Genomic DNA, 15,535 nt, shown 5'->3' on the forward strand with positions numbered 1-15,535 from the left:
CACCGGGCCCTCTGACCACCACCAACATTCCCTGATCAGTTTTATATAGACGTCACAATAATTAAGACGAAGAAGAATTAGCAATCATCGCTGTTAACTTTAGAAGGATGTTTATTTTGTTGACATAATGGGAAAATGCACTAATCGAAGGACACTGGGACATTTGTTCCCTGAATTTATCCTTATGGCAGAGAGAGTGCTTATGCTACCCGGGGGAAGGTGCTCCCTTTAAGTAAACACCACAGATATGACAAACTGCAATATGGCTGACTTCCGAGCTGGGAATAAAGTAAATCTCCCTGCACGGAGATGGTTACACTTTAGAGGTGTAGCTACACCTCTGCATAGGCTCCTGTTACATAACACTCTGCACATCATCCCTTCTTTGTGGAGCAGCTTGCACTCGAGCACGCCAGGCTTACATAAAACAAACAGCGCTACCAGCTTCCTCTATTCTGGACACTGTCAAGAGGCCTCGCTACAACCCACTCTTCAAAATTTACATAATTAACCCTATGAAAATGATTCATCCATGAAAGCAAACCCACTGAAATTAATTGATTTCTTCATTAAACTAACACCAATTAAAAGGGTCAGGCCTCTTTTCTATGTTTTTTTTCTCCACTTTCTTCTCATATCTTGAGGCAGCATTCCTGCTTTTCAGTTCCATCATCGCCTCCCTTTCCCTCGCTGCTCACACTCCTCACTGCTGGCTGCCTCGAACATCACTGACATGATTTATTTAAGCTGATTCTGGTGAAGCAGCCATCAAATCTCACTCGACTTCACAGCATCAGCTAAGTTCCTAAATATAAATGTCAACTGTTAGAGGAGGGGGAGGAATCAGAAGTAAGAGAGTGAGAAGAAGATGAGAGGAAGGAAGAAGAGGCACCGGCCAACTATAAAAACACCTACATCGTTAAATGACAGAATTAGTGGTTTCCAGCCTTTTTCATTTGTAATGCCGCCATCAACACCAACCTTTATGACTAAATAAGATAAGAAGTTCAAACTAGATTAACAATACTTGGATTATAAATGGTAATCTGAATAAAACTGCTCTCTTTAGCTGACTATCTTAACTTCTGAATATTAGCTTAAAATACATCTGCCATTAAACAGCTCCTCATTACATTATAGTGACCATTATAGTGAACTTCTTAAATGTGGTTGTTAACCAACAATTTCACTTCTACATTTTCAGTTAAACATTTCAGCTGCTAGCAATACTTTTAAGAATTATCCATGACATTAAGCTAACAACTGCGCTTGTTTATTCATACCATTAATTTACAATCTTAGTTTTTATCCACATGTTTAGCCAATAATTTCTCTTTTTTAACATACATTTTATTGATCTATTTCAACAGTTCAACAGCAGCTGTTAAGATAAACATAAGATAATTGTTACAGCTGCCATTGTTAGCTAAACATTTCAACAGTTTATATATACGCTTTTAGCTGAAACTGGTAGCTATACTTTTAGCTAACAATTCCTTTAATTAACATTTTTTGGCTAACTGTTTCAACTGCCTTAGCACTCCAAACACTTGTGCTTGTTAGCTAACAGTTGTTTAGCCAGATTTTTAGTTGCTACTTAACTATAAAGAATATTTTTCTTTAATATTTTAAACTTTTACATTAGCATTTTTGCTAGTTATTGTTTAGCTAAACACTGAGCTTGCTAGCTAAAACCTCATTAGTTTATTTGCCCTATTAGCTAAAATATAAACTCTTGGTAATTAACAGTTTAGCTAAATTGAAACTGTTTTAACCATCATGTTTTAAAAAAAATCTTAACAGTTGAGCTTGATAACTGAACATTTCAACAGGTTATCCACACTTTAGCTAATTATTTAAACTGCTAGCCAGATTTTAAACTAAAATATTGATTTGAATTATTCTGATTTTAAAAGCTTGTTTTGGATATTTGAAATCAAGTCAGAACGCAAAAAATTAATAAAATTCCACTTTCTAACATGCCATGCTGGTGAAATTTATGCAGAAGTTTCCAAAGACACATATGCATATTTATAGAAGACATAAATAAAACAAAGACACATGTCTGGTTGTAAACCAGCCTTTTCTTAGCTCTGTATATTTTTGCTCCTGTAAGTGAGGAAGCTGTAAGTGAATGCTGAAGGATGATGTCGACCTGTGTTTTATAAAGCTGCTGTGATGAAAGTGAAAGCCCGTGTTTTTGCATGTTGTACCACTGACCCTGTTCTATATTAATCTGAGAGAGTGCAGAGAGAGCGGCGAGATCACGGTGAAAACACAACATGTCTACTAACTGCTCTCAAGGCACATTAATGCTCTCTCTGCTGAAAAACAGAGCAGAGCAGATGATGATGAGACAAAAAGAAAGAAGGGGCACATTCAGGAGGTCAGAGATTAAACCTCCAAATCTATTTGTCCTCAGTCAGATGATCCATTAAATGTGTTTTTGGTAGAGGGTAGGGTAACTGCTCTGGACGAATGCAGGACCAGAAACCAGCCATTTCCTGTACAGTCTGATTATTGCTGTCATGGTCGTTTGCAGAGCAAACCCCAGTTTACCTCCCAGACATGCAGCTTTCATGTTTACGCTTCCTCTCACTGACAGACTGTCCATGACCTACATAACTCACACAGAAGCCATAAAGTACCATCTCTGAGCAGCGACATCTTTTGTGGTAATTCCCAATAAAGTCACGTCTGTAGGGAGTCATTTTCCCATGACGACACGCACACATTACCAGTAACAGTTCACATACAACTTTACTGTAATGTAGAACATGCAAAGCTAGTACAGCGCGTCGACACCCTCACTTTACGCTGCCTGGAACAAGCTGTTTTAGCTGCTGTGTCTTTAAGGGCCACCCTCTTTATTGGCCAGCTTCTGGAAGCCTGCTGAGGGGCAACAGTCTGAAGCCTGACTTCAGATGTGTGCAGCTTGGTTCAGTTTTGGTGACGTGGGAACGGCAGCGTCATCTTTTGGTATGTTCAGCTCATTCAGGTTTCTCCTTTGTCACCTGCCTGTAACAGGTAATAAGTAAGAACACCACGAGCCGTACTTATTAAACTACACGGCCTCAGGCTGTTTCCAGCAGTGTTTTGTTTCTCCTTTGACCTCGGCTCTGCTGTGAAGCATTGTTTGGTCGACCTTGAATTCAGACCTTCCTGAGGGGTAAATAAACAACTCGCGTTAAAATGATCTCAGAGAAATACGCCAAAGTGTGTGAGCAGTCCAACAAACGTCTTCTATCTGAGACCAACAGACTCAACCTGCTGCTCAGCTCTTCTCTCCACCATTTTCTTCTTTTGTCTGAGGTGACTCGTCAGGTAATGGCTTCCTCGAACAGCTGGACAGGTCAAAGGGTCATATGACAGCAGCCTGTGGCCAATCAGCAGCCACTGAAAGCAGTTTGTGGATTTTGTGATATCGGATAACCCTGATTCACCCGCTGCCCTTTTCACAGTGTCACCTTCACTGCAGTCTGACATTTATGGTTCAAGAGGTAACATTCCTTTCTTTTAGCTTCAGGGAGCGGATGAATTAATGATAAACAGGCTGGAGAGGGAATCTCATCCTAATGTTCACCCTTCAGGAGTCGCCCATTACCGCTGCCTGCAATGCTCTGAGGCAGGGAACAACCCAGTCTTATCAGTTTAAAAGCCCTCATACTTTAAAAATGATGTAACATGCTTCATATTTGCCAGAGCCTCCTCCTGCACATCACCGTCTGTTTGAGCTCTTCAGTCTTACAAATTCAGTTGTCCTCATCAGTTTTAGGCAGGTCGAGATACACAACTGGAAATTTTATTACGTTTTTGTAAGAGGAAGACAAAATTTTAAGTTACCTCAAAATTTTGAAATGCCAACCTAAAATTGTGAGTTACAGATGGCAAAAAAACCAAAAATAAATAAAATCTTCAGTTGCAACATTCAAGCTTCCATGAACATGTTTACAGCCTGCTACAAAAAACAATTTGTCTCCAGAGTTCATTTATTTACAAATTTACGACAAATATACTTGAGAGCAAAGTTTGAACTGCATCAAAGTGAATTATTAATGCTGTGAGAATGAATGCTGAAACCGTTTTGTGATGTCCAACATCTGATAAAGCGTTTTGATTAGTAGTTATCCATTTAATATCACCATAAACTATGCTTGCTAATGAAGCTAGTTTAACAAAAAAAAAAACCATTAGCTGATAAAAACATTTTATCCAGATACACTAATATTAAAACAAATGTAGGGTCTCAGAATAGAAGAACACAAACTAATGAGTGACAGGTTTTACTATATCAATTTATATACAAGTTTAATATAGTTAACACCCTATACATCAGAGTTAGCATTACAAGCTAACTCTGCTAGCATGCATTACCCGACAGGAAGCTTTAAACAAAGAAAACACTTCAGGAAATAAAAAATAATTTTGATCATTTTTACTAATTTCCACTTTTATAAAAACTATAATTCATACATTTGTATTGATTTTCTTAAAATTTAAAGTAAGTGCTACCTTTACTTACAAGCTAACTAGCTGTTAGCTAGTCCTCAGCTAACTAGAGTCCCTGCCTGAACCTTTAGACCGTGTTTGTGCTGTTAGTTCCTTTTTATTTTAATTAAAAATAAAAATAATAGCACAGCTTGTTGTTTACAGCCCATCAATGCTTTATTTAACTTCTATATTAACAAAGTATAATTTCATTTCACTATTATTTTTCTCCATCTTCCATACAGCTGACGCATACAAACACTTATTCCTCTAATTCTGAGTTATTGGTAATACTTTTACCCAAATGCAGCACTTCTTAAATTACAAGCAGACATTACAAAGAAAGTTTTTTTTCGTTGCCTTTCGTTTTTTACTTGCAGTGTTTTTAGATGTCAGGACTGCTGGTGGATGAAAAAAAATATTTTTATAACAATAATGTTTTCTTTGGTCTTTAACATGCACTTCGGTGTCTGTTGCACCACCTCCTTAAAGCCTGATTAGATTAATCTTTGAATGAAGAAATCAAGAACTTTACACTCTAATGTAATGCCACTTTTCCCCGTGGTACTGAATACTGATTAGGGAGTGGTGCGCAGTCGTGCCAGCAGCTCTGTGAGGCTTTAATTAGCTTTCTAACATGCTCACAGTGGTGATGCTCGATTTAATCCGTCAAAAACCAAAAATAATGGCACCACATGAATCGTAAGGGGTCACTAAAGTCATCAGGGTTAATCCTGAAGGAGCTGTCTGTGGATGTGAGTCTATAGTTTCTCAGATATTTGAATTTGACTAAAACAGGAAAGTAAATTTAGATTTTTGGTAATTTTACACTTAAACAGCGCTCTCTCTGCATGTCTTTGTCCTTAGGAGGGACTGTGTTTGCTGCTCAGGATAAATCCATTTACCCTGACGCCATCATTAAACCCAAACTCATCACGCAGATGTTTCCTTTGTGTTTGACGCTCCGAGGTTCATGAAGTCTAACAGTCTGTCCTGTTATCAGCAGGGACGGAGCTTCACGCTTCTCCCCGACCAAATAAGCGATGCTGCCGACTCATCTGTCATCTGGATGCCTCCCGCACGTTATCACTTCGACTTGCTGCTCTCAGACCCTCGCGGCTGATGGCGTTCTGAAGGCCGATCCGCCTGTGACGGACGAGACCAGCCGCAGGCGATGATGAGAGCGAGGGGGAAGCTTAAAGTTCGACGGATGTTCGAGTGAGCGAGGCCGAGATAAGACCTGTTCACGGGGGACGAGCGTGACGTGAGGGCGGCGTGTAATTAACGAACAAACCTCTACAGCTTCCTGACCGAGTCCTGCCACCGACAGGACGACAGAAACAAAGATTTACAAGAGACGACGACGGAGCTTTATCCAAAAATCATCGATTAGCCTGCTGAACGTTTCTTTCCCCGATTCATCATCAACATTTGAAAAACAAAAATTTCTCATTTTTATAGTCGGGTCGTTTCATGATTGATGGAAAAGGACACTGCTGCTTTCAAAATAATGTTTCTTATTAGAGCCCGAGTGACGTTCAGTTCAATCATTTTCATTATGAGGCACTCATCTCTGGGAAACCACACAGACGGATGCAGACCACAGGGAAATACGTTTAACCTGTTTAAGGTGGACTGACACAAAAATAGTCCCAAACGTCTAAATTCCAGGAAAAAAGGTATTTCTGTTTGCAGTGAAGCTGCTGCGAGATAAATAAATGCATTATTATTTTATCGACAAAACCAGGTCAGAAGAACTCGTCTTATTTGGACTGGTGTGCCCGAAAAAACAGATTTGAGGAGGGGCTCCAGAGACTGCATTTATCCAGCTCCTAAATCCGCTCTCTGGGAAAGCAGAGTAGGGCAGAGGGCGGTGGTGTGGAGGGTGTTTGGGGGGGGTCCCGTGTTGTTTGGGGTCAGCGTGTTTGGAGGTTTCTGCCTTTGTTTGAATCCCATCAAGTGTGAAAAACGGGGGCAGGCCTGAGGCCCTCCGCATCGTCTCTCCGCCCCGCCGGATCATCCCACTAAATCCGAACGCCGTTATAGGAAACGTTAACCTTTCAACATGACAGCTCGCACGAGCAGTTCAGCTGACACAAACACGTAATTTACACTTTTACAGTTTGGTGACGCCGCGAGAGACTCGAGGGTGGAAAAAGCATCATTTCTTGCCTCCATCAACACCTGAACAGCGATGTTTCTGCACCCTCGGAGAGCTCGGTGTCAGGCTGTGACGAGCGCACATCTCCGGGAACAGAGGTGGAAATTTGTCCTCGATGTCTGTCTTTGTATCGATGACGAAATCTGCTGTAAATAAACCAAAAGCAGCCCAACAGAGACGCCTCTGTTGTTTCTGATGCTCAGTTTTTAAACAAACCTCCATATTAGTGAAACTCTGATGAACTGTTGGAGATTTCAGCTTCCAGAATCTGAAACTGTAAAAGCATTCAGATTCTGCTGAATCAGAATCTAAAATTTTGGTTCCACAGACCTTTAAATGAGATTATTAACGATCCGAACAGCAAACTTCATTCCCATCATCACGCTGGGGACACCTGGGGTCACTTCCCACACTGAGCCTTTCGGCTCTTTGATGATTCAGCCGGCGAAACTGTTTGAATGCTGGAAATCTCAAAACCTGCTCAAACAGCTGTGATGAAGTTTCTTACTTATGAAACAGAAACATTCACGTTTCCTCATGTGTTACATTTGTGACTGAAGCTCATGCTGGGGTTAGATTACCGCACATCACCTGAGCGTGTTCAGAGAGCACAAAGCGCACTTTGGCTCTGCAAATAAGCTTTGTTTGTTTTCTCACAAATAAGCGTGTTTGTTTGCAGCCACTGAAAAAGAGTTTTGGTTTTTGCTCCACATGAGTCAAAACGTTGAGTTAGTGACTGAAAACGGTGACAAAATAACTCAAAATTCAAAACAATGTCCCAGATAGTTAGCCTGAGTTGTTCTGTGTGACAATGTTTGACAAGCTATGTCCACACGTACCCGGGTATTTTTGAAAACGCAGATTTTTCTATGCGTTTGCACCTTCCGTCCACACGTAAACGGCGTTTTTGGTCACTGAAAACTGAGATTTTTAAAAACTCAGTTTTTGCATTTACGTGTGGACGAGAAAAACGCAGAAAACGCAGCGTCAAAGGTGTGCGCCTTTTTTGACGTCACACTGCGCCACGTTATCGTTTCGGTGAAATGAATTTCTACAAACTGTTACTGTTACTCTCTGCAGTGTTTAAATGCTCACATATACTGTCCCTCCACACCTTCAATGCCCCATCCTTGTTTACTATTTCCCACCAAGGCTTCTAGACTTCTGATTGGCCAACATTTCTACACGGTTAGGAATATATCGCCATCTGCTGCTTTGGCATGTTCCTAGCAGCGTTTTCCTTCATTTCTGCCTTTACGTGTGGACGTGGCCTCAGAGTTCAACATGCTGCCCACAGACACTTCAATATACAACTATAGAGTGGATCCTGATTGAAAGACCCTTCCTCGACCTCCTCAGCCACAGAAACCAGCGTCCACACTGGACTGTTGGTGGGTGGCTGGAATATTTTTGTCTTAACATCAGGTTGGGGTTAGGTTAACCTCCACCCTTAAGCTATAGCCTTTCTTTTTTTCTACCTTTTTGGAAAAACTGTCAGATCTAAAGGAAAAGACGGATTTCAATGAAAGGTACCCTCCATCCATTTCCCGTCACTTCAGGTTTAAGTCAGGCTGAGGCGAGTGGGCGGGTACACCTGGACAGACAAACAACCGCCAATTCAGAGTCACCAGTTAGCCCCATGAAGGATTTTGGACTGGGTGAAGAACCTGTAGAGACACCAGGCTGGATCTGGACCTGAGACCGTTGTTCCTGTGAGGCGATGGTGCTAACCGCTGGACCACAAAACCTCTAACTCCAGCCCAACCCTGCTGACGTCGCTGGGTGAGGGCAACATATTGCTCAACTGTAGCTGCAACTATACTACAACAACCAGAGCGACTCCCACCTCAGGACAACGAGCACAGCGTGTGATCACGTGGGTTTAATCATTTATCAATAATAGATCAATGATCTGCTCGGTTTGTGGTAACACTAAAAAAGCCTTCGTGTTGTTGTCGAAGCTAATCAACTAAAAAAATATATTACCATCCATTTGCACGCCCCCTTGTGGACAGACTGAGTGAGGCGGTTAGGCTTCCTCGTGACCTCACCTGGCCTCACGACCTGCAGCAGATGGCTCAGGTTCACGTTTCAGACTCAGCGTTTGTGTCCAAACAACCTTTCACAAAGGACACCTCTGATTTTTAATCAGGGGAGCAGGTGGAGCTGTTATGACTGCTGCCTTATCGTGTTCAAGGACAGAGGCTGGAGTTTAACATTAAACCTGCAGTCCAAGTCAAATATTACCTCCTCTAAGCTAACCAGCTCCTCTACATGCTGCAGCTTCTGAAACTAAACAAATCGGCTCCTTCCCCTTTTTGTTCTGAGTCAAACACAGACAGAACAGGAAGGACGTGCCGGCACCAAAACCAGGCCGAGGTTTCTGAAATTCCTCTTTTTTCTCTGGGATTCACCTAAAACTTTGCTGCTCTGGATTCACAGGCTGCCGGGGAAATTCAGCTCGGTGACCTTCCTGCTCGGCTACGAAATGACAAACTCTAAACCTAAGAGTGCTTTTGGTGTTTCAGCACCAAAGTCCATGCAATAAACGTTTACTTTAATACATCACTGCAGCCAGTGGGGCTGTTGATCTGTGGGAGTGAGTCATTGTTAAACCAGTGAGCGCTGGTCTGTTTGCCTTCATAGACAGAAAAGCTGTTATATAAAATTCCAAGATTAGAGATTAAAGCCTGATCTTTGTCTGTTAATAAATATTAATAATAATGTTTCAGTGCAGCAGCTCCAGTGTGGTGGTTTACACATCTGCCAGCAAAAGGTTGCTGGTTTGATCCCATTAGGGAGCAGCTGGGAGCAGTACTTCAAATACACATAGTTTTACTCAGGCCATGGTTTGCTGTATGGTAGCCTAGAGGTGCCAAACACAACACACCTGAAAACTGATTTTTTCATGTTTTTGATATCAGACTGATATCAGATTTTTAAGACCGATACTGATATCTGCTGATTTTACTGATCTGATATACTGGCCGATATTCTTTTCTTTAAGACATTTATTATGTATTTTTATTTACTCGTTTGCACTTTGCCCAACTCAACACTCACAACATGGCTGAAGGGCGCTTCTCCTTTCTCCTCTTTACTCTTTACATTTTTATTTATCGGCCGCAGTAACTGCCGATACTGATCGATCAACAAATAGCCAAACGTTATATTTCAGTAAACAAAATCACTTCAATCGCCTTGAAGTCAAGAGAGTTTTAACTCTGGGCCCGCCCACTTCTGTACTGTATACTACTATTCTGATTGTATATATTGTATATCTTATTCATCTGTTCCTCTGTCTCTCCTGCTGCTTTGAGCATGTACATGATAAAAGAATTTCCCTCGGGATAAATGAAGTTGTTCTTATTCTTATTCTATAGTTTCAGATCACCACACTGCTGTTAGTCACTTCCTGTGTTGGTCTCCTGTTCAAAAGTCATTTTTCAAAATGCTGATTTTTCCTTTTTGTGCTGTTCCTGCTTCCTGTCAGGCTTTTGTGAAATGTTATTGTTTTCTTAAATCTCATGTTTTCATTTTTTTGGTTTAATGTTTAATCGTTTTGGGGGGTTTTCCCAATGTTGTCACATTTTTTCCTGGAATGTCATGAGATGTTTGTTTCTTTCCCTGAATGTTGACGGGGTTTTCCTACACACGACTAAAAAATTTTTTGCTTGTAATTGTGTTTTTATTTTGTTTTTTACTTTTCTGTTCTTTTGCTTCACAGTTTTACTTCTTTGTTGTATTTTTGGTTTGGTTTTTTACAAAACAAAGTCCAGTTTGGTTTCACTGTTGCGTTTTTTTGATTTGATGTTTCTAAAAAGTTGTTGCGTTTTTCTTAGTGTCGTTGTGTTTTGCACCTTTGGGCCACCGTACTGCTCGGCAGGCCAAATGAATAATTTTTTACTTCACTAACTTCCTTACTGACCCTCTTGCACCATTTCCCAGTGAAGAAACGCCACAAAGGGGGATGATGGAAGCCTCCACCCCTTCTTTCCCCTCCTCCCTCCATCCCACCCACCGGCCTCGCCCCTCTTCCTGCTGGTTTAAGGATGCAGGGGCTCATCAGTATCTCTGGACCACCTCACACACACACACCTCTGCATCACTTTGCACAAAAGCCTGAAATTGCTTCCAGCTGGGAGTGAAGCCGGTCCCGGCGGACTGAGGGCAAACAAAGCGCATTTTACGCGCACAGTGGCGCACATTTCCCCGCTGAGTCTGCACTGCGGGGCAGCTCGGGACCCCCCCGCCCCATAAAAAAAAAAAAAAAAAGACCTGCAGCTCTCTGACACAAACTCTCTGCAGACCCGAAACAACCGCACAACCTCCGTCTCTACTTTACACCAGCTGTACTGACGACGATGATGAAGGTGGTGGTGCCCCAGTCCTGCCCTGCGCATCCTCAGCGCGCAACAACCCGAACAACGAAACCCCGAGAGGAGCCGTGAGAGGAGCGGGAGCAGAACCAGGAGAGGACAGGAGAGCAGGGCCGCGGGACTCACCAGTCGGTGTCCGTGGTCTCGTCGATGACGTCCTGGTAAGCGGTGAGCAGGGCCAGCCGGTTATTGCCGAGATTCACAGCCATGTTTCCGTCCCTGCAAGCATCCAGCCGCTGCTGATGGAGAGAGACTCGGAGTGAGACTACAGGAGGACGACAGCAGCAGGAGGAGGAGGAGGCGCTGACTGGTGGAAACAAAGAGAGGAGCGCGGTGTCCGCGGGGTCCTAGCGCCGGAACACCAGCCGGTCAGCTGTCCGATGGGTCCTAGTGCCGACCTTTCAACTCCTGCAGCTGCACAGAAACAGTTAAAGTTTAAATTTGTCCGAAAGGAGGAAGATTTGTGTGAATGTGCGTGTCACTGTGGTAAATCATTACTTTTACATTATTGCTGTTACTGTTTAACATGCGCTGTACTCAGATCGTCTTACAGCACTTACAAAAAACAAGGAGCTCGAGCAAAGAGGAAATATCAGGTAAAGGAGGTCAATAAGTACGAAACCAGGTGTGAAAGTCAAACTTGCTGTTTTTCTGAAGGCTTGCTCGTGAACAATGCTCTGCTTTCTGCAGTGTCACTCAGTCTTTTAATTTGGTGAACCAAAGACAATCTCCCACTGATGTGGATAATAAAGTTTTTTTTCTATTCTGTTCTAATCTACTCTGGTCTTTCCCTGTGACATCACACAGGTCCAGGAGACCAAAAAAAACTATGTGAAGTGAAGCTGTTGGGCTTACAGGAGTTACTGATCTCATTATGTGAAGCATTTCCAGCTGGAACAGCACCAGGTGAGAGTGACCTGTGATGTAAGCTTTTCTGTGGGCGGGGCTTTTACTGGTAAATGGAGGGTTCCTGAGCACCCAGCATGCACCTTTCTACATCTAAGTGCTTTTGGTCTAAGATCCACACTGATGAACACATCAGGATGTTTGGCACGCAGACTGGAGCAGCCGGGAATTGGCAACCTTCTCATTAGCTGATGACCTGCAGAGTGATGAGGAGTCTGTAATCTTCCTCAGAGTAACACATGAAACATTCTGTGCCTACTTTGTGTTTTCTGTAAGTTTCTCTGATCAGAGTTTGGCGAAATAATCAGGTGGAAGAAAACCTGCAGTTCCTCTGGTGGCCACCAGAGGCTCCTGTTGTAAACGTTCACATAAAAATGTTGAACTTTACAGCAGAAATAAGCACGTTTACAGAAACAGTTTGGGTCTTTGTGGATCATTTCCTCGTTTATAATTGGAGCACGGCAGGTGGTTGTTTTTAAAGCGCTTCTTTTTTAACTTGATTGAGGCTTCAGGTTTGGTGTGTGGCTCCTCTGGTTAGAGCTGGAGCTGCTAGTCTCGGCCTTGGCTGTCTGGAGTCACTGAACTCGACCTGCGGTCCAAGTTTGTGCTGCATCCTTGAAGTCTGTCCTCTAAGTTTGGGTGAATTAAAGTCTAAGAGTTTGTTAGCCTGTTATTTAGCTCTCATTATTAGAGGGTGCAGTGTCAGTGTGATGCATTAGCTTAAAAACCAGTCTTGCTAGGAGTAGCTGATCACTTCCACCCTCTTGTCCAAATATGGTCACTTCCAGCTCCAAACAAACCAAGATGGCTGCACTTAGACTTCAAACTGTGAGTGCAGTAACTAAAGGTGGCCTCCTCCTCCTCTTAGCATTCAGGGCTTCTTCTTTGACAATCTGTGGATTAAAAACCTTTTTAGGACTGTAATGGGGGCATCAACCACTTCAGAAGGAGCCTCCATCAGCCGGGTGGTGCATTAGTGAAGTCGTCTGGAGGCACGTGGGTCCCATGTTTTCTTAATAACAAGTCTCTCATGAAAACCAATAAGTGGCAGAGCTGCCTGGTAAGTTTGCCTGTTGCTATGGATTCCAGCATGGCGGTCCTGTTTTAAAAAGCAGATCAGATGATGAGCGCTGAGGAGCAGCTGAAGCTGTTTTCAACAGCTGGAACAGCTGACCTCTGTCAGCCTCTGTGGGCTGATTTGTTTGTGAGGAATAGTCAGCAGGACCCGATGGCACCGCCGCCTCCTCAGACCAATCCCTGACTCAGACCGTCTCCATTAGTGATGGGTCGGTCGCGAACGAAATGGCTCTTAGAGCCGACTCTTTCAAGTGAACAATGCAAGATTTTTTTTTTCTTTCTCTCACTTTTTTTGCTTCACGCTGCACTCCTTGTGTTGGCGCTGAGCAGAGATGGGAGTTTGCGCCCCTCCGCCCAGCGCTGCGCAGGGGGGGGATTACAGTCGCATTTTATTGTGTTGTGGTTTGCAGTGTTTTGTGTTGTTTCCTTTTAAATTTGTTTAAAAGGAAACATCTGAAAATTGAAATAGTTAAAAGCTGAATTGTAAATAGTTGATTTTTGTATATTATAATTTATCTTTTTTTTTATATTTTGTGTGGTGTGAGTAAATAAAATAATATTTATATATTAAATATATATAAATAAATAACTTTTTTTTTTTTACATTAGTAGTTCCTTTTGTGCATAATTTTATATTGCTGCTGATAATAAATTCATTAAAGCAACAAAACGACCTGACGAGCCTCAGGACCGCTCGCCAGATCGCACTCCCAGTGTTTTGTGGATGGTTTGTACATGAAGCAGGAAACAAGCTGACTACTGAAGCCGGGTGAAGTTAACAGTTAAAACCAGTTTATTCTGTTTCTTGTGTTTTCAACATTAGTATTAATATAAATACTCTGCTCCATCTGAATTAAGTATTTACCAGATGAAAAACTGCAGCGCAGGCAGGCAGATGTCGACTTTGTTTCCATGAACACTACAGCTTCATTCAAAGAAACACAGATGAGACTATAACACAGAAATTAAATGTTGAGTCTGCTTTCTATGAATAAAGTTACATTTGAACATTAAACAGTTTCCACAGATTGCTTACCTGAGCCTGATTTTGTTTTTTAACATGTATGAATTGTGTGTCATTCGTTGTTTGCTGACGTGTCAGACTCATCGCTGATACGCAGACGTTTTTAAACGTGTTGTCGGTCAGATCAGCAGGACGAGAAACGGTGGGAGGTCTGGGCTTCGAGTGGATTCATCTGTGGACCAAGTGAAGCACAACTTCAGACTTTTGTGGTGATTTAATTTTTGAGAGAACAGAAACAGACAAAGACTTTTTTTTTGTAGTTTTGCTTCTTAACAACATCACAGTGGATTTCAATCAGTCAACACATGATAGAAGTTATGAGTGAACTTGTAAAAAGCATCAGTTCTTATGTACAGTGGCTAATTTTCAGGTTACCTGCTGAAATGTGATTGGTCGATGTTCCAACGACTATAAATGGAAAAAAAAAACTGAAATGAAAAAGGACCAAAATGTTCACGTTAAAGTGCAGAAATGTACCTGAGTAGGACATGCTGCCAACAAACATGTTACAGGGAGACTACTGCACTGACAGCAGCTCTTCATGTTGACCTTCAGATGGACAGAAACGTCCACGGTCAGCTGATCCACTTCAGACTCAGCTGGTGTGTTTCAGAGGATGTCGACGAGCTCCGTGTTGAGTTTCAGGTCGTTTGGTTGAGCGGTTCTCGTATTTTGGGCCAAAGATGTTTCCTGTTGGGGCGACTGCTCCACTCTGTGTGCAGGGGGAGGAGCTAATACACACACACACACACACACACACACACACACACACACACACACACACACACACTTGTTTCACTAACTTTGTGAGGACATTCAGTGGCATTAATGCATTCCTGAGTCTCTTATGTTCACGTTTAATCACCACATGTGTACATGTGGTGATTAAACGTGAACAAAGGTTGTTTTTTTTCTTATTACTAAGACGTCAGGCTCTCTCGTCTGCACAAAGAGTGGCTGCATCCAGAGAAAACCGTGCTGCAGGTCCCTGAAAGTAGCCGCCACCACTCAGTTGGTAACAGAAATCTGAACCCAAGCATTATTTTTCTTACTGTTGTAGCAGTCTGGAGATTTCCTCTGATTCAGCCCTGAATACTCAGACCGTTGAGTCCTTTGCAGCTTCTACAGGAGGATGTGGCGGCCGCAGGGTCCATAAAAATGCTGTTTCAGTGTCCGTGTGTCAGCTAACCTGGCTGATAACCCAAACCTCTGACTTCAGGAAGCTAACATTTCAGCAGGCGTTACGCTAAAGCTGAAGTTTTGAAACATGGAGGCCAAAAACTAATGTATAAAAGATGATTCAACTTTTAACCCATTAGTTCATTTCTGTCTGATTTTCAGATTAAGAGTTTCAGGGTTAAAGGAAGAATTTGGTGAATTTTGGGTAAGTTTGGCACTCTGAGGGTGAACATGGGCACACTGGGGTTACATACTGCTACTGCAAGGCTCTTTTAACCTGAAACCAATTTTATTTTGTTTTAGCTGCTGTGTTACGATGCT

At 42.3% G+C, this 15,535-nt stretch overlaps 1 protein-coding gene across 7 annotated transcripts in view; it reads right to left on the reverse strand.

Annotated features, from left to right (window-relative positions):
• dbn1 (drebrin 1) overlaps positions 1-11,289 on the reverse strand; it is a 117,877-nt gene extending 106,588 nt beyond the window's left edge. For all 7 annotated transcript variants that reach the window (XM_076889439.1, XM_076889437.1, XM_076889440.1 and 4 more), the window contains exon 1: positions 11,155-11,289. In XM_076889439.1, coding sequence (XP_076745554.1) covers positions 11,155-11,237 — 83 coding nt within the window. In that variant the 5' untranslated portion in view covers positions 11,238-11,289. The remainder of the gene's footprint in view (positions 1-11,154) is intronic.
• Positions 11,290-15,535: the final 4,246 nt, after the last annotated feature.

The sequence above is a fragment of the Maylandia zebra genome, linkage group LG10 (assembly GCF_041146795.1).
Source record: "Maylandia zebra isolate NMK-2024a linkage group LG10, Mzebra_GT3a, whole genome shotgun sequence".
Taxonomy (NCBI): domain Eukaryota; kingdom Metazoa; phylum Chordata; class Actinopteri; order Cichliformes; family Cichlidae; genus Maylandia; species Maylandia zebra.